At 39.0% G+C, this 22,500-nt stretch overlaps 1 protein-coding gene across 1 annotated transcript in view; it reads left to right on the top strand.

The window, feature by feature from the left end:
- mlxipl (MLX interacting protein like) overlaps nucleotides 1-16,556 on the top strand; it is a gene marked incomplete at both ends in the record, with an annotated part of 20,374 nt that extends 3,818 nt beyond the window's left edge. Inside the window, 13 exons of the mRNA XM_079247456.1 lie at nucleotides 1-14; nucleotides 1,223-1,264; nucleotides 6,818-6,992; nucleotides 7,929-8,009; nucleotides 11,539-12,408; nucleotides 12,502-12,578; nucleotides 13,568-13,823; nucleotides 14,127-14,242; nucleotides 14,391-14,513; nucleotides 14,730-14,857; nucleotides 15,101-15,224; nucleotides 16,183-16,312; nucleotides 16,408-16,556. The exon at nucleotides 1-14 is cut by the window's left edge and continues 76 nt beyond it. Of these exons, the coding sequence (XP_079103582.1) occupies nucleotides 1-14; nucleotides 1,223-1,264; nucleotides 6,818-6,992; nucleotides 7,929-8,009; nucleotides 11,539-12,408; nucleotides 12,502-12,578; nucleotides 13,568-13,823; nucleotides 14,127-14,242; nucleotides 14,391-14,513; nucleotides 14,730-14,857; nucleotides 15,101-15,224; nucleotides 16,183-16,312; nucleotides 16,408-16,556 (2,285 nt within the window). The remainder of the gene's footprint in view (nucleotides 15-1,222; nucleotides 1,265-6,817; nucleotides 6,993-7,928; nucleotides 8,010-11,538; nucleotides 12,409-12,501; nucleotides 12,579-13,567; nucleotides 13,824-14,126; nucleotides 14,243-14,390; nucleotides 14,514-14,729; nucleotides 14,858-15,100; nucleotides 15,225-16,182; nucleotides 16,313-16,407) is intronic.
- Between the last annotated feature and the right edge of the window lie 5,944 nt (nucleotides 16,557-22,500).

The following is a 22,500-nucleotide window of genomic DNA, read 5'->3' as shown; positions in this document are numbered from 1 at the left end:
ATTATAAGAAACGGGTAAGAGCTCAACTTTTACACAGTAAATGTTCAGTTTGAACAGTTAAATCAGGAAATATAATCATTTTAACTGTTTATCCATTCATATTGAATTAATAGATATGTGAAAAACTGGCCCTCAAGTGTAATTAAAGTTTTTTATAAGGGGCTTTCATTCCAGATTTGAAGTATACTTCTTCAAATTAACTCTTTTTTTGGGGGGTAACTAATTACACGACCAGCACTATCCAAGTTTTTTTTTACATGTTGTTTTTAACCTTAAAACTGCTTTTGTTTAATTTTGATGCCACACTGCACATTCCTGGAGCTGCCATTACCCTGCAGCATCCCCAGGCTGCGAAATCACACTGTGTTTTACTTTATGGCACGTCATCACACATTAGCGATTAGATATTAACACGCTGGCTGATTCAGCAATGAAACCCAGGAAGACATTATTGGAAGAAGCAAGGAAAAGAAAAAAAGTAAGAAACTAAGAGATGAAAAACTTAAACATCAGACTGACTTTTACCGGCTAGAGAGAGATCAGAAAAGAAACAGGATACAAGTTAAATGCTAGATTAACCTTTGTTAAAAGAGTGAAAATCTGATAGTTTTGTTACTTTAAGAGTTTCAGCAGTTCTGGAACATCATTCTTTAGACAGATGAAGCTAAAACCAACCTAAACCAGATTTACAAGAAAAAAAAAAGGTGTGTGGGGGGGGGGGGGGGGGGGGGGGGGGGGGGGGGGTTTAGAGAAGGCTTATGATTCAAAGGTTAAAAATTCATCTGTAAACATGTGAAAGCTGTGTCTTTAGACAGACGTGCATGGCTTCAGGAAGCACTGGATCCGTAATGTTAACTAATGCGACAGAAAAAAATGCAAAAATCCTAAAGATCCAACAACCTTTTAGAAGAAATTTGACAATGCAGGCAGGCCTTCAACCCAGTTAGACTGTGAAACAAATCCAGAGGTTTTTTGTAGCTAAAGAAGTGAAATGTTCCCTCATGATAGCCTGATCAAACTGAATGCCACTCTTAATAAGATAAAGGACCAAGCGTTAATTTCCTGCAAGAGTCACAGTATGATTTGGTTCTATTAATTTGGCCAGTTATTGATGAGGCCCTGAAGAAAACAGAAGAACAAATTAAAGAGATGTAATTGATTATAATTAATGAATCTGTGCTTTTGGACCTGACTTCAAAATTTGTTATTTTCTTTTTTTCAGCTTCAGAAGAAGAAGGATGATATTCTATCAATGCTACAAGAGGTAATTAAAAAGGCTAATTGTGCATTTTTTTTGGTAAGTCGTGGAAATGCCTACAGGTAGACTCAAACTGATTTTGACCTTTTGAAGGCTGAAGTTAGTCGACTGACCTGCCTCACACTGTATGGGTTGGTGACCTGCTGACATTATTTATGCCTGAATGTAGCTTGAGTCAGCATATAAACATCAGAGTACTCCGAGTGGGCTATTTTTAGCATGTGGACTGAGCCTACTTTGCTTAACTAAATGGGAAAGAAGAAGAAAAAGAAGGAAAAAAGAAAAACACACAGGCATAGCAAATCAATCTGTGCGTCACAGCCTGGCATTTAGAGGCAGTTGACACACATTGACACCCAGCAGTGACAATACCTGCAACGCTTCCTCTTGTGTTATCTTTGTTCAAGTAAAATGGATGCAAAATTTAATGTAATTTAATCAAATCTGACCTACTTCAGGCAGTGCTTTTTAAGAGTGTCGCAGCAGAGGGCACCCAGTTTGACAGTGATGTCATGGGAGGCAGAAACAAAAGATTTAGACTGCAGGAGGAGAGGGAACAGGGAGGGAAAGGGACCTCATTATTTGCAGTGTTCACACAAGAATACCGGACAGCAACATCCAATGTTTATAAAAAAGCAGATTTTAATGATATACAAGTCATCATGTTGAATATCTCTCAACTAATAATCAGCACAACTAATAATCAGCAGATCAGTAGTAGTAGTATAACTGGATTTATACCCTGTAAAAAACCAGCGCACCATAAAGGTAAAAACCAGCATCTATGCACAATTCAGTAAATTTAAAATTGTAATTGTCTGCATGAGATTGCATTATTTCATTATTTACATTATATAATGTCACTGAGGATTCAGACCTGTTTGGTAATGAATGGCCATGATCTACATCTGAGGCAGCACTGCATTACAAATGGAGGCAGTTTTGAGAATCACTGCTTGGCTCAGATAAATGGCATACTGCTTCAATAAATGCAAGTTAAACCTCTTAAATACAAGAGAAACAAACAAAAAACAAAACATAACTTTCTCTTGGGCATGCTTGGAAGATGTGACATTTGTGTCATCCCTACTGCAGAGATTACGGACCACCTAACTTGTATGTAGCGCACAGCCCAGTGAATGCGATGGTATGAAGCTCCATTCATGCAAGTGGCATGAGTGACTTGTATATCTCTAAGACTGCCATAAATTCTGAGCAATAAACTCAAGATGGAAGCAACATTCCATCTAGCCAATGTCTTTTTCATAGGAAAGTATTTATGTCACAACACTGCTAAACCACATGCCAGTAAAAGAGGTCATAAACTTTACCGACCTGCCTCCAGTCCAGGCTTGTGACTTATTCGTTTATTTATTGATTTGTTTACATGACATTGCTGTGTTAGTTGAACCAGACTAAGAATGTTTGTAAACATGTCAGTCTGACTGAAACTGTACAACACTTTATCTGATCAAATAAGAAAAAAGAAAATGCTGATGCAACAATTGGAGAGAATTCTCAGTTCGATTGAGACGGGGAGTTAAAACCTTTTCCCGATTGGGTCAGTGTGATTAAACAACCTTGTACACGCTTATTGCGATTGTTTCTGTGGTGTATGATGCGTCTGCACATGCTTGAACCATGTGAGTGTTACATGGCTTTATGGGTTTCAGAGAAGACTTGAAAAATGGCATCAGCAAAACAGAAGAGGACTGTCGTGGGTGCAACGTTTTTGTTAGAAACTTTAAGAGTTGAGGATTATTGAGCATTTTGACAGCCAGTAGGTTCAAAATGATAATTAAAAAAAAAAAGTCTTCCAAATTAGCACACATTGCGCTTTTGAATTATCAATATTTACACATTTTTCTTTCTTTTATCAGGTGGTTAAAATGTCAGAAACTTTGACTGAAAACATTGCATTAAGACTACATGTAAACTGAGATTTCTCTCTAAAATATTCCTGATTTTCTGACTGCAGCGTCATCTGACAAAATCATCATTCAAGTAAATAATAGACGATACCTGTGCTATAAATTCAATTCAGTCCAGTTCAGTTCAGCTTTGTTTGGAGGCCTACAGTACAAACTCACAACAAAATTGTTCTAAGATACTTTTAAAGACACACTAGTTGAATTTAATCCAATTCATTTGTGCAGTAATGATCCAATTAAAACAAATCCATTGCATGATCCACATTAGTCCAGTATATAATAACTGAGTTTTCTCAGTTCACCGAGTTCATGTAATTTATAAAAATAATTGCCTTGCTAAGTAAGCCAGTGCGTTCCATCAAATCTTCGCCCTGGTTCAATCACCTCGTCTTGAACGTGTCAAACTCCAGTCCTCGAGGGCCGGTATCCTGCAGGTTTTTGTTGTTTGCCTGCACCAACACACCTGATTCAAATCAGATGGATCCAACAGCTTCTTGTCAACCTTTTCCTTCATTTGAGGACTGGAGTTTGACACCTGCAGAGGTGCCAATTCCTGGTCCAGAAAGTAAAAGTCCTGCCTTGTTTTTGGATCTACCTGTACATTTAGAACAGGTGTTTTCACTATTTATTTTTTATTTTATTATATTTTATTTTTATTTGATAGGGACAAGTAAGCTCCATGAATGATGCAACATACTACGGCTTTTTAGCCAAGGCTAATTTTCAATCCCCGTCCCTAGTTGGGCTTTTGCACAATAAGAAAGCATACACAGTTTACATTGCATTGCAAAAATTAAAGGTTATACACATGTGCCTTCATATATAAATATAAAATATAAACACGTATATATACACCAAAATTTAAAATTAAGTAAAACACATTCAAGGCTGTCAATAAAAATCAGTCCGAAATAAGAACATTATCTATACATTCAATCTAAATTACCGTTTTGGCACCCACATGGAAGAAATTACAGTACTGAAGGTGAGTGCAGAATTAGTCTTTATCCAGTTCTTAAGTGTGGAAGTAAACCTTTTAAAATCCTGTATGGTCTTAAGGTCTGTTGGGAGCATGTTCCATAACCTAGAACTCTTCACAGAAAAGGCTAACAGGCTCGTTTACCTGGCAAATAAACTCTGCTCATTGAATTCAGCTTATTTGGTGACTGGTCGGAACAGTTGCTGGACAGGACTTTTACTTTCTGGACCAGGAATTGCCACCTCTGTGTGATAGAAGATAGTAGGCTACATTAGAAGGAAGGGTGTCCATCTGCCTCGACTGGTTGGGGGTGGGGAGGACATGGCAGAGGGGTCAATGAGCCCCATAATGGTAGGGATACCTGCTGAGAAACAAAAAGAAAAACACAAGTCAATGACATATAATATTGTCATGTATTTATAAATGGAGATTAGAGAGAAAAATGGGGGGAAATGCTTGGTGCATCATGGGACATCTCCCAGCAGTGTAAGTCTGTAGCAGCAGCATCATCAAAAGAATGACTAGGAGTCACCAAAACCCATCCAAACAAAAAGTTTTTATCAGAAAGGTCATATTAAACTTAATCTTAAAGGTGGATGATGTAATTCAGTTTACCTGTGAGATTATCTCCTGCAGAGAAAGTTAGAAATGGCAGAATGTCCAGAATGTTTTATACAATTCACAGCACCATGCCATCGGCACAGTTTGATGAATAACTCGATTAACTTCCTGTGCATGTATACTGGGATGAGGATGGTCATCCAATTGTGCATGTAACCATGCTGAGTGAAAACAAATGGGAACAAAAAGAAGAGACGAAGGATGTCTTAAACCACTGAGCAGCTCAGGGTCATCTCAGCAGCATTTTGTTGTGAATTGGTGGCATACAAATAAGGTGGAATTAAACTGAATAAAGCTGAAATGTTGTAGAAAACATGAATGCTGGTTTTCTCCGTGAACATAAGCAAACTGACACACTCACAAGAACACTGAAAATGAAGTACCTTAATGTGCCTTTAGGGCTACAAAATCTTGTCACTGGGGTGGTGCTCTCTAAAGTAATGCTGTAGTCCAATAAGGTACAACAAAGAGCAGTATAAGGTACAAACTTTCTGATTTTTCTTCTTTGTACCCCTCAAGGTGCAATTAGTTATTTTATTTTCTGGAAGTAAAGAGTTCATGCCTACCTGGACACAAAGGTAGGCTGCTGTTGTAACTCTTTAGGGAGAGACTGCAAAATAAATAATAAATACAATTTGCATTTTATGGGTCTACCAACAGTTTTAGAAACTGTTATATCACACACTCAACTTACATCCCTCATATTAAACTCAGTTAGATTGACTGCAAAATGTAGTCCAGGTGACTGAATCAAGCCATGATAAAGACAACAGCATAACCCATAAGGTGTCTGCAATATGACATAAATGGAGTGATATAGTTGATTTTTAGCCAGATAAACAGTGGCTGCAGTGATGCAACCACTTTGTTCGAGTCTGAAATACCACAAGACCTGGAAGGGTTGCCATGAATCTTTGTTCAGATATGTGTTGTCCCAGACTAGAAATCTGTCTGATCCCTTAAAAAGTACCAACATGATGTTGACATAAATGGTTCACCATGAAAACTCATGAGCTGTCTTTTATAAAATTAGAACCATACAGTAGCTGTGATTTATAACTTAAAGGAGCTTAAAAAGTGCTTGTTTTGCATATGATTATCAAATTTAAACAAATGTACTTCTCTTGTTTTATTTGTAAGTTGTGATGTACCGCAACAGGAAACCCTCCAGAAAAATTGTAAATAATCACATTTGAAAGTGAGAAATGTTGAGGTTCGTGTCTTTTGTGCCCCCCACTCCTTCACATTAGTGAGAGCAGTTTGTTCTGACTGAGGCTCCAGGTTTTCCTGTTTGAATGCACGTGTGTGAGACTCCCAGAATTAGGTCAGGGACAAAAGGCTGACACTCTTATTGAAATTGTGAGACATGAAAATAAAGCCACATAATGAAAACCTGTGAGAGGCTTGTGTTTTTGAACAATATGTCAAAACCACTTTTTCATAATGTGCCACACACACGCATGCATGCAAACACAGTAGACTTCTAAGGAGGGGATGTCGTCTGCTCAGACGTAATCAAAACAGTTTCCGGCTCAATCTGTGCTTCCCTATAAGAGTGGCTCCAGATCTAGAGTGGAGGATAAAGACGACAAAGAGTTTTGAGGTGAAACAAAGCATCTTTTACAGAGAAAAACGACTGGGTGAGAAGCTTCATTTTACTTTGGTTTTGGGAAAATGGTATAAAGTGTTTTTCGTTTGCCAGATGTGATGCTTAATTTTTTTTTAAATGCAAATTGATGCTTTATATTATTCTTTAATATTGGTATTTTAGTGTTTTGAGTAGAATTTTATGTATAACTTGATCCAGTTCTTTTTCCTCTGTGATGTATGTGTTACTACTGTTTCTATAGAACTGCACAATGCACAGGCACAAATGGGGGTAACTGAATTCCATCAACACACCCTTTTACCCTCTTATTTTTTCTAGTTCTGTTTGTAGGGAGCTCTCTGATGGCTGGACTTAAAATGCCTCTTAATGCATCTTGCAAGTGTTTTAGATTGTTGAAAGTCTTGGCTGATGTGTTCCAGGGTCAGATCCTTCAGGGTAAGCTGGACAAACGAGCAAATCAGGTTTACCAAGAACCCGAGGCTGCTCCAGCGGAGGTCCACATGTTTGATCTGGACTGCCTTCTGTCCGACATCTCCGACACACTGTTCACCATGACACAGAAACCTTGTCCCTGGACCAGTGACCGACACAATAGTGGGTAGTCCAAACTCAGAAGTTTCCAGGGTGATGTTTAGCTGTGACTTTTGGCTCAAATGACACAAAGTATTTACGAATAACTGAAACACTGGAAAAGTTGTTTCTGAGTTTGTGTCTTACTATGGACAAAGTTTCACATGAACATAATGTCTTTTGCTTAAAGTTTAATGGCTAATGTGCTTTTCTCATTGAAAGGGAATTTTTACCTCTGACTTAATAACATTTGTTAGTTATGACTGTTTAAGGGAAAATGAAAATCAGATCTGTCTCTTTATGAGGTTAGCTTAGCATAAAAACTGTAAGTCAGCTAGCTAAATCTGTCTGACTTCAACATGTCTATTAGTTAACTCCCTGATGACTAACTTTCTTATGTCTCTGTTAATTAATGGAAACTTAGTGTCTGTGTTGCTTTTAGGCCATTTGTTTCCTCCAATTTTCCCATTTTTGTGAGCTCATCTAAGCTAACACAACAGCTGAAAACTATTGACTTAGCTGAGCTAAAAAAAAAACCAACTCTCTACTAAACTAATGGCATTCACTTTTTTTCTACTGTGTCAAAGCTGCATAAATAATTTTAACAGACAAATTTTTGAAGAAGAAAATGGAATTTTATTATTGCAAATTTATCTGAAAGTAGTTTATGCAGGTTTCGATTTGGATGCAGTGCTTTTTTTTCTCTTTAAGTCAGCAAGATGTATTTGTGCAATCTAACAAAATACATCATAAACCACCAGCATAAATTCTAGTGGTTCCTAAGAGACAGTGTTCAACACTGTTCAACATAACAATTAATTATTGCAATTCATCTTCCATTTACTGAACTAAGTCATGTAATCGAATGAAATCAGCGACTTGTCCCAATTAAAATGCTTTAGCATCTTAATCAAATATACCTCACAACAAATGGAGTTTCTATGTCCTCTTCCTCCTCAGCATACACCTGCAACGCTGATATTATTCAACCTGGTCTGACTCCTCTGCAGCCCAACCTGGATGATTTCATGGACATACCAGGTACTCTCTTCCCGTCCATTCATCTGTGTGTTTTTCTTCTGATGGGATCCTCACATGTTGAGAATATTAGCAGATATCCATCCATATGTTTATCTGACAGATTATCTGATTACCCGTGTTGCATCTTTGCTGCAAGACCTAAGTAGAGATGTCAGTATATTATATAGCATTTTTAGCCTGAGAATGTCTCTATCTGTTCTGAACCACAGTTTTAGGCAATTATCCTAAGATTTCAAACAAAATCAAGTTAATTGTTTTTTTGTTTTTTTTTAAAAATGTGATTGAAGACATTATGTCTTCATTTAATTATGTGGCAGAGTTGAGCTGAAAGCATGAGAAATGAGAAGTTTTGCCACATTTGTAGTTCAGTGCAGTGATATAATTTAAAAAGATGCAACAAAATGTATTCTTGTGCACACGTTGACAGTTTTGTTTGGTGATTGGACTAATTCTTCATCTCAGTAGGATGCCCCTCAGAGTCTAGACATATGGAAGATAAATAGAGTTTGGAGTTGGTAGATAATTCTGATTATACTTCTCAAGCATCAGGAAGAGGTGGAGGATGAAAGGGAGAAACAGTTTCTAAGCAGTTTCAGACTGATTGGTTTAGGATAACCGGTACCACAACTGTGGTGACATAATTAAGAATGAGGTGAGTTTGACAGCATTTGGAAAATGAAAAACAGCAACACAGAACGGTGAGGAAACCCCAACACCAGATAATGAGGTCAGTCTTTCAGGAAAATATCTTCTATTTTGAACTTATTAATAAGCTTCACAGTGTAGCATGAGATGTGATGGAAATGATCAAGTGGGAAAAAATAGGTGTAGACCCCTTTTATAAGTTCATATGTTAATACTTGACATAGTGATGTTTAACAGCATACCCACCAGCATGAAAGAGGAGTTTCAAGCTATGGCCATGTGGACTTTGTGATAGTCTTTGTTTAACAATTCAGCTGTCCTGTTGCTACAAGTCAGCAGATCCTGCTGCTGTAAAACGTGTGTGTGTGTGTGGGGGGGGGGGGGGGGGGGGGGGGGGGGGGCAGTGTTTGCCCTCACAGCACTGCCAGGTATTAGGTATCAGCTGTCTCTTCTGGTCACAAGGTTCAGAGAGTTAATAACTGTCTGTCTGAGTGACACAACAATGAGGTTAATTCATGCACAGTGTTTCTCTGCTACTGTCAAATGATTGTCCAGCCTGTTAAGCCACAAGTTTCATTTTCCTGCGGGGAAAACAAAGATGTTTTGGTATGTATCTTAAACCGAGAGGTCATTCTGTGTGTTAAGTTAAAGACAGCTCATGGAGGGCTTGAATCCATGTCTCTCTGGCTAAAGAAAAAATATTTTATATTTATTTGTGGAGGTTGTGTTTTTAATTCAGATGATGTCATATTTGAAGACACCTTTGTTTTTTTTGTTTTATTTCACTGACGGCAGCTTGCCACAGTCAGTTGCCTGCATGACTTCTAAAATATATGACTTGGCAGACAGAAAACAAATAACTTGAACAAGAGCCACATATAGAAGGCTTGACAGTATATTGGACGGTTACATATTGGGGTTTTAGCTGTGTGTTGTATTTCTGAAATGAAGCCATCGCTGAGAACAACAGACTGTGAATTGGGAAATTACTGAAACGTTAAATTTACATTCTGATTAATACTCTAATGTAGAAGCTTTTTAAGCCAATATTCACGTCGTCTTTTTGCATTTTTAAAAAAAATTCATTTTTATGCCTAAAGTTTTATAAAGGCCTATAATTACAACAAGTCCTCTAGGATTGTAACGTGCCTGAAAAGCTTTGCATGCCTTTTATCTGAATTTATTCTTCACCTTCAGTTCAGTGCTGCATCTATGGTATGGCTTTGTCCCTCACTTTGTAGTCTAGGGTGAAGCTTCTTTGTAGTTTAACATAAATCTTTAACAAGGCAGACACTAACAACTGTGATCCGTCCACTTGGCATACTGATTTACAGAACATCCTGGTTTGCTTCGATATAACGCCCCTGCAGAATAAAATGTGCAAGGCTGTTGTGTTGTATCAGGTTTGCTAACAGAATAACCAGTATTCTGCCTGCAGCTATTTTCTTGTTTTCAAAGCACTGCCACTCCACGCTTCAGTGCTCATACACACCTTCCCTAGCATCTTCACTTTTTATTTATTTATTTGTTGTTTTCCAATAAGAGCCAGTGTTGTATAGTACCCAGTAGCTTCGCACACAGCCATGCAACCACACTAGGTTTATTACAAGTACTTTTTGTTTCCAGAAACCACTATTTGAAACAGTGACAAAGGCCAGGGGGTTAAATAGTTGCTGGGAGAGATCCTCTTCCCACTATAAAGAACTTAACACAGCTTAGGATTGCAATCAAACATCTTCACAAACCACAACACATGCACAGCGCTGCTTTCGGTCAAAACCAAAGCATGACCATACAAACACCTCATACCATTTTTTTTTTTTTTTTTTTTTTTTTAATTTATTTATTTATTTTTTAAAAGCATGGTGATGATTTGGGCTTGGATTGCTGCTCTAGGATCTAGATACCTTCTAGCCATTGAATCGCCCCTGAAACCCCCATACCGAAGTGTTCCAGAGGCAAATGTTTGATATCTACAACTTGGCTGAAATGGGGTCAGGCAACAGGACAATGATCCCAACCGTTCCAGCAAATATACAGTCAATGTGTAGCAACGGCGTATTCAAAGTCCAGACCTCGACCCGATTGAAATGTGGTCGTGGGTTCCTAAAAGCTCTGCATGAAAAACTAACAAATGCGCAAAAGTATTTCTATATTTATTTGTGGTGGTTTTTTCCACCTTTTTCCAAGAAGATTTGACGCACATCAACGATGGTTAAAGAGCTTTCAGAACTACATTTGACCTGGAAATCCAGCTAATTAATGTCTTTTTCACACTTCAAGAGTCGCTCCTTGCTGGTTATTAGATAGAATGCTAGTTCAGTAATCTGCTTTGCCTTTAATTTATAAACATGGTGGCTGTCTTTTTTTTTTTTTTTTTTTAAATCGAATATGACTCCAAATAAGGGGTTTCTGTTTCTGTTTGCATAAATTTTTGGCTTTGCATCTTGAAAATCATTTATACTATCTTTCCCCAGATACGCTTGTATGTGTATATTCTAACTAAAGAGACAAGAAAAAGATTTGATATATACCACAAAATAGGTCTGGGGTTATTTACAAAATAAAGCAAAAACAGTTGTATAGTTTTTCCACCAGAGAGCACTGTCTTACTCTCCTCTGAGGGCATTCTAGACCAGAGAAAAGAAAGGGGGGAAAAAAAGATTGAAGTTGACTTTAGAATCATCCGTGTCAAGGATAAAAGTTTTTTTTTCATTTGAATAGTACATTCAGTTGACATCTAGTATATTTGCTTTTTTTTTTTTATAACTCTTAATTAGCAGTACTGCCATTAGTTTTGTACTGTTTTCTCATCCAGCGGATGTTTTGCAGCTGTATTAGTTCTCTTGCAGCCTGATTAACACTGTGCGTGTGGTTTTCGCAGATATCTTTATGAACTATCGAGGCCAGCCCACTGAGCAGACCGGTTTTGTTGACAGTGGCTATTTTGAGAGCTCAACCAGCACAACGTTTCCTCCAGTTCCCACCCCAGTAGTAACAGCTTCTCAGCTACTTATTGATGCCCAGCTTGCTCAGGTAACACTGATGATAATATTCTTTTCTAAGTGTTGCTGCTGCGACTTTATTTCTCAAAATGTAATCAGTAATGTCAAGTTCATCCAACTTTATCTGGCTAATTTGTTTCGTGTCAATTTCTCCCAGCCCTCCACGTCTAATGCTCACTCAGATCTGACCAGGCTGAGTCAGGATTGTGGTGAATACCACACACCCAGCGTTGTATCCGGAGCCATGCCATATGACCATCAGCCATACCAAGATGTGCCTGCTTCAATTGCATTTACCAGCAACAGTGATCAGCTGGCATCTGCAAGTGTTCCTTTTTTGCATCCACTGCCATGCCAGAAGTTTGGTTACTACACAACAACAGCAACAAGCAGCGGGACCTCCACTGTCATCACTCACACTGCCTCTACCACGGGCACTCAGGGCTCAGGACATCAAGGCCATGGTTACCTTCATGCAGGAGAGGCATACTCCCAGACTCACTGCCCGTCCCTCAATTACTCAGCTGTCACATCGGACCCAGTCCACTCAGCCCTCCCTCCTGTCACAGCAGCTCATTGCTTCTCAGTCCCAGAGCTGGTGACTATTTCAGGGGTCAAAGGGAAACACAAGCAAAAGACAGCAGGAGTAAAGACAATTAGAGCCTCTGTAGCGCCATCTGGCCCACCGTCCACTGCTCCCATGCCCACTAGCTGCCTGGCTAAACTTCTGTCCTCCAGCACAAATGAACGTGAGTCAGCTCAGTCACAATGTTTATCTCGTATATCAATTAAAAAACTTAAAAAAAAAATAAAAAATTAATATTTGTTTTATATACTTTCAGGAAAGCCAACAGTTGGACTTAATAATGCCACTGTAGTGACGGCCAAAGATCAGAGGTCAACATCTACTACCTCTTTGGTGAGCCTGTCATGAAATTTTACATAAGCTGATATCATTGCACAACATCAGATTTATAGATTTTACAGGAGTTTAACAAATGCTTTTTATAGTAGAGATTGCATTACATATTGGTTTATCACTCATGTCTGTGCAGCTAATACAGCTTAGCTCAAGACTGAAGAAGTTTGTCCCGGGTCTGGTTGGGAAGATGCTAGCAAATGTCTTCCCTTATGTTGCATTGATTGCCATAGAAACCAAAATGTAAAAATAAAATTTTACAGACTTATAAGAAATTTGGATTTTTCTCTTGGTAAAACAACTACTTTATCTTAGCTTAGTTTAGCTTGCATCACAGCCTACAAATAAATACGGAAAAACAAGCCTGGTTCCAAAAGTAATAAAATTCTTTACTTTAGTGTAGCTTAGCTGGATTTAACTTAGCTTAGCGTAGCTTTCTAGTACTTATATTTTTCTAGTACAAATGGGGAACAAAAGGCCTGGCTTTAAAAGCTTCACATTTTACTTATCAGCAATTACAACTCAGTTACGCCTCAGTTCAGAGGTTTTGTATTTCTTTTTTGTGCAAATCAACAAACATAGATGTTATTATTATTTTATTATTGTTGTATTTACCCAAGCAGATTTTAACCACCTGCAATATCACTGATATCAGCGATATTACAGGTAGTATTATAAGTAGTATGACTAATTTTAGTTACTTGGAAATTAATAAAAATTTAGCGTCTGCATTGTAGATCCATTTTATGCCATTCTTTAAACCACTAATTTAATAGTCCTAGCTGTTTGCAGATTGTAATATAAAGCAAAACATGCCTGTCATAAAGAATAGGAAAAGTGTAGCTCAAATCTAGCCATTTCTTTGTGTTCCAGGAACTTCCTCTGATGATGTCAGTAAATAAAGTGATTATTCGTTGGTGTTTTAGTTTGTCCAACATCAGTATAAGAACTCTTTCTGGACTTCTAACTGGATCTTATGTGCCATTCAGCAGACAAACAGCAGCCATGTAGGTGAAGTTTCTTCACAGCTGCAGCATGGATCTAGCTGGCCTGCAGTTTTGACGCCTCGACTCAACCAAAGTACCACCCTCAGCCACAGCAGTCACACCAGCATCTCCAGAGGTTCAGCAGTTTCTGCCTTACTTACCCATGGCTCCACACACAACCGTACAAACCTCCTCATTCCAAAGACTGAGAAGCTATCACCTGTGCAGCTCTATGGTGCAGACAGGAACAGCTTGACTGGTATGCCCTCACTGCTTTAGTAAAACCAGTATCACCAGCATTTGTAAATCACATGTTGTCAAGGTATAGACGGCAGAATGTTTCAAGGTTTTTTAACATGTCAGACAACCGTACTGATGGTAGCAGAGACTAAATCAGCCCCTGCTGAATAGGCAGTTCCAGTTCTCCCTTAAGATGAAATATGTAGACAATCTGCAGGCATGCTAAAGAGATAATTAATTAGTGTATCAGTTCGTAGCAGCTGTTTTAAGTTGAAGTGAACAAAATGATTACATGAAACACTTGCATGTTTGTTTCTTTTAGTTAATTTTATAACACATCCAGGAAAAGCATCTCCACCAAACCCTTTGGATAAAGTCTCCAATCCTGAGTCCCCAAATTCGGGCTTTTCCGGACACGGGAATCTAGAATCGAGTAAGGTAGGACATATTTTCTCATTTAGATAAAAGCATAATTACGTTTTTGTGAAGTGCTAAGTTAGTGAAAAATGTAGAAAGCTCATCTGCTGTGTTGATGCTGGTGTGAATTGTGATTTATGTACATATTTTTGGACTGTGGCGTCTGCAGCAAACAGATTCCAGGAGGATAACTCACATCTCGGCCGAGCAGAAGAGGCGTTTTAACATCAAACTGGGATTTGACACTTTACATAACCTTGTGACAACACTCAGCTCTCAACCGAGTATAAAGGTACTGTGAAAAGCTGCATTACAGATGAATGTGCTGAAAGGTGGAGGCAGCAAACATCAAAGAGTTGCGGAGCCTCTGAAGAGCTTAACTGCAAAACTGCAGTACATGACTGAAGAAGCATATCATCAAAAGACATGGAACATCATAATATTGAGAAAGTGTTAATAATTATGGCCTGTGGTTGACATGTTGTGATCTCTCTGTGTTCCGGTTTAGATTAGCAAGGCCACCACATTACAGAAGACGGCCGAGTACATCGGTAAGATGCAGCAAGAGAGAGCCCAGTTGCACGAGGAGGCTCAGAGACTCAGAGAGGAGATCCAGCACCTCAACTCTGCCATCAAGTAAGACTTCTAGCAAAGCTCAGCTTTTGTGAATGTGCGCATTCTCACTTGATTTAGTTTTGCTCTAACATCTATTGAGGGAAAGGATGTGATTTTTTTTCCTTAAAAAAAAAAGAAAAAAAAAGTGTGTTTATAATTTGTTTTCACTGGTTGGCCAAAATTGCAAACATATCCTCCATCATTTCTGGCTGACCTGAAGATTCCCAACACGGCTTTGCTGACTCATTGCATCTCTTCATGCAGTGCTTGCCAGCAGCAGCTACCAGCTACTGGAGTTCCCATCACACGCCAGCGCTTCGACTACATGAGACAGAAGTTCAGAGAGTACGTCCGGGCCCAGACTCTGCAAAACTGGAAGTTCTGGATTGTATCTTTATGAATGCAAAACATTCCCAAAGTTGATTGAAACATTACATTCACACCTGCACAGATGGGACTTTTTGAGCTTTTAGTTTAATAAAAATTTAAAACTGGATCAATATGCAGATAATAAATGTCAGGGTGATGCATAAATGGCGTTAATAATAGTGTGATAGCTCTTTGCCCAGCGATTGCAACATCAGCTTTAAAACATGTTGGGTTTCTGTCTAAATTATCAATAAAACAGTGTATTGATTTGAATTAACAATTTAAACCTTATGTTTAATTGAAAATGGTACAAAGATCACATCAAGCATTTAAACAAAAATGCTCAATTAGAATTCAGTGCAAGCAGCACAGAAAAAATCGCCGGGAGGAGCATCAAAACTAATTTATTCCTTTTTTTTTTTAAAGACGGGAAGGTACGTTGCTCTGTTGAAGATTGCATGGATTATTATTTAAACAGTTTAATGCTGATGTCTGTCAGCACAAATGAAGAAATACAGGATTCAAATCAAGTTCCTGCTTTTTGTGAACAGGAGCTTGTGTCTAAGCCTTTACTGTAGCTTTCTTTGTATTGCAAGCAGACAAGAGCATGTTGTTGTTCTATCTTTTAGATTTGACACAAAAAATCTTTACGGTGCTTCTTCTCCATGAATATCGATGTTTTTTCTCATACTGCTTCGAGGACTTTTGCATTTATCTCGGTGGAGATTTTCTAAACTCATAGATGGTCTGAGAGATAATGATATTTAGTGGTGACAATTGACCTGCTTTTTCTGGACTGAAATACCATTACCAACTAACTTTTGGAAAGCTGCTTAAAGCTTGTACATGTCTACTTAACAGCTTATATGTAAAGTAGGTAAATCAGATAGTTAAGTAACCTTTATTATTTTGTGGCGTTTTCTACTACCAAGAAAATGATGCACTATTAAATATGCAATTCCTTAACATAGTATCAGTTCAGTATCATCATTGAGCCCCTTTTTGAGTCCTATAATGGAATGGTGTCCACGGCTAGTGTGGAAGACCTGTGTCGCTCCACTATGTCCTGGCTTGATCAGCACTGTGCCCTGCCTGCGTTAAGACCCAGTGAGTCCACAAAGCAGATCTCAATCCATTGCTCCACAACTACCAACCACTTCATCCTTTTTCTTTTGTTCTACTGTCTTGTGTGTCCCTATCAGTGGTTCTGAGTTCACTCCGTCTTTTAAGTACCACCACAGCAATCCTGACTGACCCAAGTCTACTGCCAGAGCAGGCTACACTCGCCGTCACTCAAAGTGACCATGCTGCTGCCACGGACAACTCTTTACAGCCCACCGCTCGGCAGTAGAATACCTCGACCTTGGAGGTATAAGACGCAATGGAAACCCATCGTAGGGAGCAGAACCTCTACAGGAGCCAACCCTCAGCTCCAGGACTGCTAATAAGTCATAATCACCATGTTTTTCCAATAAAACTCACTAAGCAGCCATGAGACTGTATTCCATCACATTCAGAAATAATAAAAACTAAGTGTGATTGCTTATAATTAAATCAATATTTACCTTGCAGTTTAACATGCAGTATCTGTCATGTACAGCAATTTTCTTTTGAGCTTCATATGAAGATTTCCGGTGCATTAACCATCATCATTTAGTTTGTTGAATAGCCTAAAAAGTTATTTTTTTGGCTATTCAAAAATAGATACCCAATGCAAGTGTTTTCAATTCATTTGACATTTAGGGTTTACTTTATGTGTATTATTGTTAATATATGCACTCAGTACCTTATGTTGTCCTGAGTACAATGTCAGTCAATGTCAGTATTTAAAAGCAGATTATTTCAGAATATGAGGTTTATTGAAATCCACAGAGGTTCATAAGGGTGATCCAGAAGATCCACCTCAGCAAAACAACAGTTATTGTGTTCTGCCTCTCTAATTGTGTGTGAATATTATATAGTTTTGAGGATTTTAGTGACTTAGCTGTGCATTTACTTTTTATACTTTCCCCACTTTCATATATATATATAATATGGGTAGTAAAATTAACAATGTTTTTAGTTAGAATTTGCAGATTAGGAAAAGTTGGGTCTTGTCTTGTCATTTGAAGCTGACGATTAAATCTTTCCATTACAAACAAAAGGAGAATCAGCCTTCTTTGGGCGTCTCAATGTCACCTTGTGCTGCAACATCTCCTCCGCTCCGACAGAGGGCGCTGCGCGGCGGTTGGGTCGGAGAAGAGCAGCGCAGGGGGAGGGTTTTGCTCCCACAGCTCCTCGGTGCGCTGTCCACTTCAGCACCACAAGCTGAGCGGAGGCAGCAGGCAAGCTAACGGAGAAAAAGGGGACCGAAGCCACAGCTTACCATCTGCACCAACCTGCAGCCCCCCCTAAACAAAAGAAATACTAGGAACGAGTGTCGATACCTGCCAGAAACGCCAACCCCAACGAGGCAAACGACGGCCGGAGAGGTAAGAGTTTTCTAAGGAGCTGAAATGGGATCAAGTTGGAGCGTAATAATGGACATCCCCGAAGAAAAACACGCTTTTCCTTCCCTTCCTGCTTCATAAATATTGCATATCCGTATATTGGCGTTGTTTACGTTCTGTTTGCGCCACATGTACTGTTGTATGGGTAGTTTAAGAAAGACAAAGAGGACGATTTATCGCTGCACGTAGACCGTGTTTTAGCTCGGCAGCCTCTCCTTCGCTTTGCAGATGCTCGGGTTTTATAATTGGTCCATCCCAGTCCCATGCATTACTATGGCCAGCTGCCTTGGCTTTGTGTGTGTTTTTTTTCAAGGTCTGCCTTAGCTGCAGGGTATTTAATACCTTTGTGGCTGCTCCTGCGAATCATGGGAGAGGATTATTATTTGGTTAAACTCCCCCTGCTTTATGTACATTTGTGGAATTAACCAGCAGTGCTTTTAATAGATGTGGTTGTTGTTTTCATGGGGTGGACACTCTGGTTTGGGACACTTCAGTCAGTGGTGGAAAAAGTAAACTTGCTGTTTATTATGTTTCAGAAAACGTGATTCTTGTGTAATTAATCTATAGCTTTGACCTATGTAATTACTTTCAGGCCTATTATTCAGTGGATGGAGATGCTGGTATTATTACTAAGGTAGTTGACTTATGCTTTATTAAAGTTGTATTATAGTTTAGCATAAATGCTTCCTTAACACGTGAAGAAATGATAAAACATTTCCTTTTAAAAGTTAAAACTGCAAATAAAGATTGCGTCTGTGTAATTAAAAAAAATGGATGGATGGATGGATGGATGGATGGCTACGGTGTGATGTAACAAGTAACATTCTGTCAGCAAAATTTGCAATGTTTTATTTGGCTAATAGAAAGGATGCATGATAAATACCTGCGGCGATGCAAAGTGACAGGTGCACAATTGCTGTGACCTTTCTCAAAAGTGAGGACTTGTTGCTTTTGAGCGGAACAATGCAGAACAAATTGGCTGTGTGAAGCTCGGGCTTCCCATTTTTCTGTGTTGTCCAACAATTTATGAGCACATGAATAATTTTGAAAATGATCATTAGCTGCTCCCTGACTCAGAGTGCATCATGCTGCATTATGACATGCAGCTGTGTGCACAAAATTCACACATCTCTTCACAGTCCATGCCCCCATAGCAAATGATTGTTCAGATTCATTTTTATGAGTTTGAGTTGAGCTGTGCTGTTTGGCTGAAAAAGGGAAAGTCAGCTGAAGCTGCATGAGTGGCAGAGCCGTGACAGGGCTGACCTGATGTTCAGCCACAAGAAACTTGAGCACCAGTGTGTCGGTCTGGCTATGTCGGAGTATTGGGTGTATTTCTAAAAGACCTGGCACAAAGATGAGCTTGCATTAAATGGTTGATCATATACAAATTCCAGTCATTTACACTTTTCTCTTCGATTGTCTTGCCCTCAAAGCATCTGCCTTCTGCCTCCTCCCTCCATACCTCTGCAGCATCTCAGTGATTCTCCCTGCTGATTCCTCCTCGCCTCATGCAGTCACCATCGCCTCCTCGCTCTCCTCTCGTCCTGTTGGCATACACGCACACAGGCTGCTCCTCCTCCTGTCCTAATTCTTCTTTTCTTCAGCTCTCCTGAAGGGCGAAGCCCCGAGAGTGTGGAGGGGGGGGGGGGGGGACCGCCAAACAGGGCAGCAGACGAAGGATGTAAGGTTGTAATAGTTGCCAAGTGGAAAAGCACAAACAGCAGACACTGTCTCACAATGTGGTCTGATAATGTATTTTTCAAAAAAGAGGCTGCAATATCAGAGCTCAGCAGGCGTGTCTGTGCTTGTTCAAAGGAAGCTGTGCCACGCAGATTTAGATTGTAAAGAAACAGGAATAACGAGGATGAAATATTACCTTTTAATTATCATTGATTTAGTATATTAGTTCAGCTGGCTGATCTTGTCTGGGCAGTTTGTGTTGCTGTCTCACCTAGAGTCCAAAATCAATGCTACATCCTGTGGACACTGCAGCATTTATTTGATCAGCTTATTTTATGCATTTTTCATGTCATCCAAGATGAATTTGAAAAAAATAAAATGGTTTGAATCGGATAAATTAAATTTATAAAAATAAAACGTCATTCAGTTGCCAGAGATTTTTTTTTTTTTTTTTTCTTTTAGCATTCACACAACTCTGCCTGTCTCATGCTTGGTCACATTGTGTTCATATCGGACATTATGAAACCCAGCAGTAAACTATAGATTGTATTCTGATCACTTCTTTAATCCCACAGAAGTTTATTTGAAGCTTTAACATTATTTATCTTTTAATATTTTCCAGTTTGTTTCCTCTTGGTCTTCATTGCTTACAGTGGGTAGAAAAGTAAATCTCACATCAGCTCAAGATGATGAATCTGTGCTTTAACCCTTTGATCCTTGTGCTTATTTTTTAAGTCTACTTTTTAATGCATATCCATACTATAACTACTATGTAGCTTTATTAATAAGGTTGATCTGAATCTGGAGTCATAGTAAAGGGAACACCTTTGAGATGTGTTCTGTGGACATTATCTCTGCAAAGGTCCCTTAAAATGAAGCAGAATAAAGTTAGGAAGGTTTTAGTCCAGAAAGTTCTGGTGAGGTGTCCAGTTTGACCATCTGTTCTAGTTTTCTTTCAATTTGAGGATTTTATATGGTTAATAACAATGAAACAAAAGAAAAGGATCAAGCAAAACACAATTACCTGTGATGATGACATGTTTGGAGGACCTCAGTCAGCATACAGTACAGGTTAAAACTTGAAATGACGGACTGGACTGAAAAAGCACAGCTGAACTGGTGTTGTCTTTATAGGCAGAGTGCAGCACTTTCTTCACTTTCTTTAAGGTTACTTCAGTTGAAACATCCCCGTAAGCAAACACCCCCCCTCGCCCGTCCTTAGGTGGTCTGTGCTGCAGCGCCCAGCCAGACAAAATAGTCCTCCACTCTTGCCATGTTAAAGCGCATCCATTTTTAATCCATCCCCTCAGAGTGCACACACGCAAACGATACACCCTTTTCTACTTTCTGGCTGATTCCTTCAGGAGTTTGTTTGCCTTTTGATATTTTATCCCATTTTTCACAGTGTTTTAATAGAACATGTTATCCTCATGTGTAGTTTGCTTTGTTTGTATCATTCCAGTACAGCTCTTGTGTGGGAGATTGTGTTCCTTTTGTTGTGTTCTGCTTCCTTCTGAAGTAGCTAACATTGTATTCACATCAGCCTTTCGAGTAGTGTTGTGTAACTATAGATATGAATCATTCTGATATCCAAATCAGAGTGTGTATCTGGGGGTTGATGGTGAAAAAGCCAAGATTAGCTGCAGTACAACATTTTATAGCTCTTTCAACTACAGTAGTGCCTGGTCCAGGGTTTTAGATGCCCACACACACACACACACACACACACACACAACACCTCACCCACGAAAATATTAGCCACTATTACCTCCCTCCCACTACAGTCTATAACTGTTTACTATAGTTTTAACAGTTTATTATAGTCTTAACCCATTAGTAGTCTTAACACAATTGCAAATTTGAAAAGAAATGTACAATTTAGGAAACAAATTTAAATATAATGCTATATAATGCTAAACACAAATGCAATCGCAGAAACAAATGAACAAAAGACAACTCTTAACAAAATGGGAACCTCCTAAATACCGGTGATGGCACGGTGATGACCTCATTTTGTAGTTCTAGTAAATTATTTGTAGTTCATCTCTGTTGAGAAGCACTACTCAGTTCTTTGAGCAGAAGTTTGGTTTAGATGGACAACAAGTCATATGTGCTGTTTGGTCGGCTGAGATGAACATATCACCTGTGTTTGGGAATATTGGATGTCAGGTTCTATGTGTCAAAAATGGAAAAATTCCATCCAGATTGTTATCAGAAAATAGTCTAAAAGTAATCTTCTGTGATGGTTTGAGAGTGTCCATGGTGTTAGAAACAGGCCTCAGAGATTTTGCTCCCTATAGACATGATGGCTGCACATCCATGATGAGAAACTCTTATTCCACCACATCCCAAAGGTGCTCTGTCGGATTGAGAACATTTGATTGAGAATGACAGGAGACCAGTGGAGCACAGTTAAAAAAAAAATAGTTGGAGATGGTACACTGTGGTCATAAAGGGATGGACAGGATCTGCAACAATACTTGGGTTGGCCATGGTGTTTAAATGATGTTCAGACTGTTTCCATCAAAATCTGACCCGACCATCTGGTTATTGCAGCTGAAAAAGGAGACTAATCCAACCAGGCAAATTATTTCCAGTCTGCTACTGTCTAATTTTGTCAATCTGTGTGAACTGTTGTCTAATATCCTTTCTGGTAGCAGACAGGAGTGGGAACTTTTGTGGTCCCCTGCTGCTGTGGGTCATCCTCTTCAAGGCCGGTTGTGTGTTTATAGACGGTAATCTGCATACCGTATATGGTTATAATAGAGTAGTTATTTGAGTTACTGTTCTCTTTCTATCATCTACCACCAGTCGGCCAATTATCCTCTGACAACAACAAGCCATCTTCATCCAAACAGCTGTTGCTCGCTGGACATTTTCTCTTTTCAGACCATTCTCTATAAATCAGCAGACTCACACAATCTTGTCTGGCACCAACAATCATGCCACATACAAAGGGACTAAAATCTAATTTCTTCCTCCTCCTAATGCTCAACTTGATCTTCAGCAAGTCATGTTGACCTTGTCTGCATGCCTAAATCCATTTGGTTGTTGCCATGTGATCGGGTGATTAGTTATTTGTTTTAACAAGCAGTTCAACAGGTCTGCCTGATAAAATGGATG

The sequence above is a fragment of the Telmatherina bonti genome (assembly GCF_933228915.1).
Source record: "Telmatherina bonti genome assembly, chromosome: 10".
Lineage (NCBI taxonomy): Eukaryota > Metazoa > Chordata > Actinopteri > Atheriniformes > Telmatherinidae > Telmatherina > Telmatherina bonti.
This window is presented reverse-complemented; position numbering and strand designations above follow the sequence as displayed.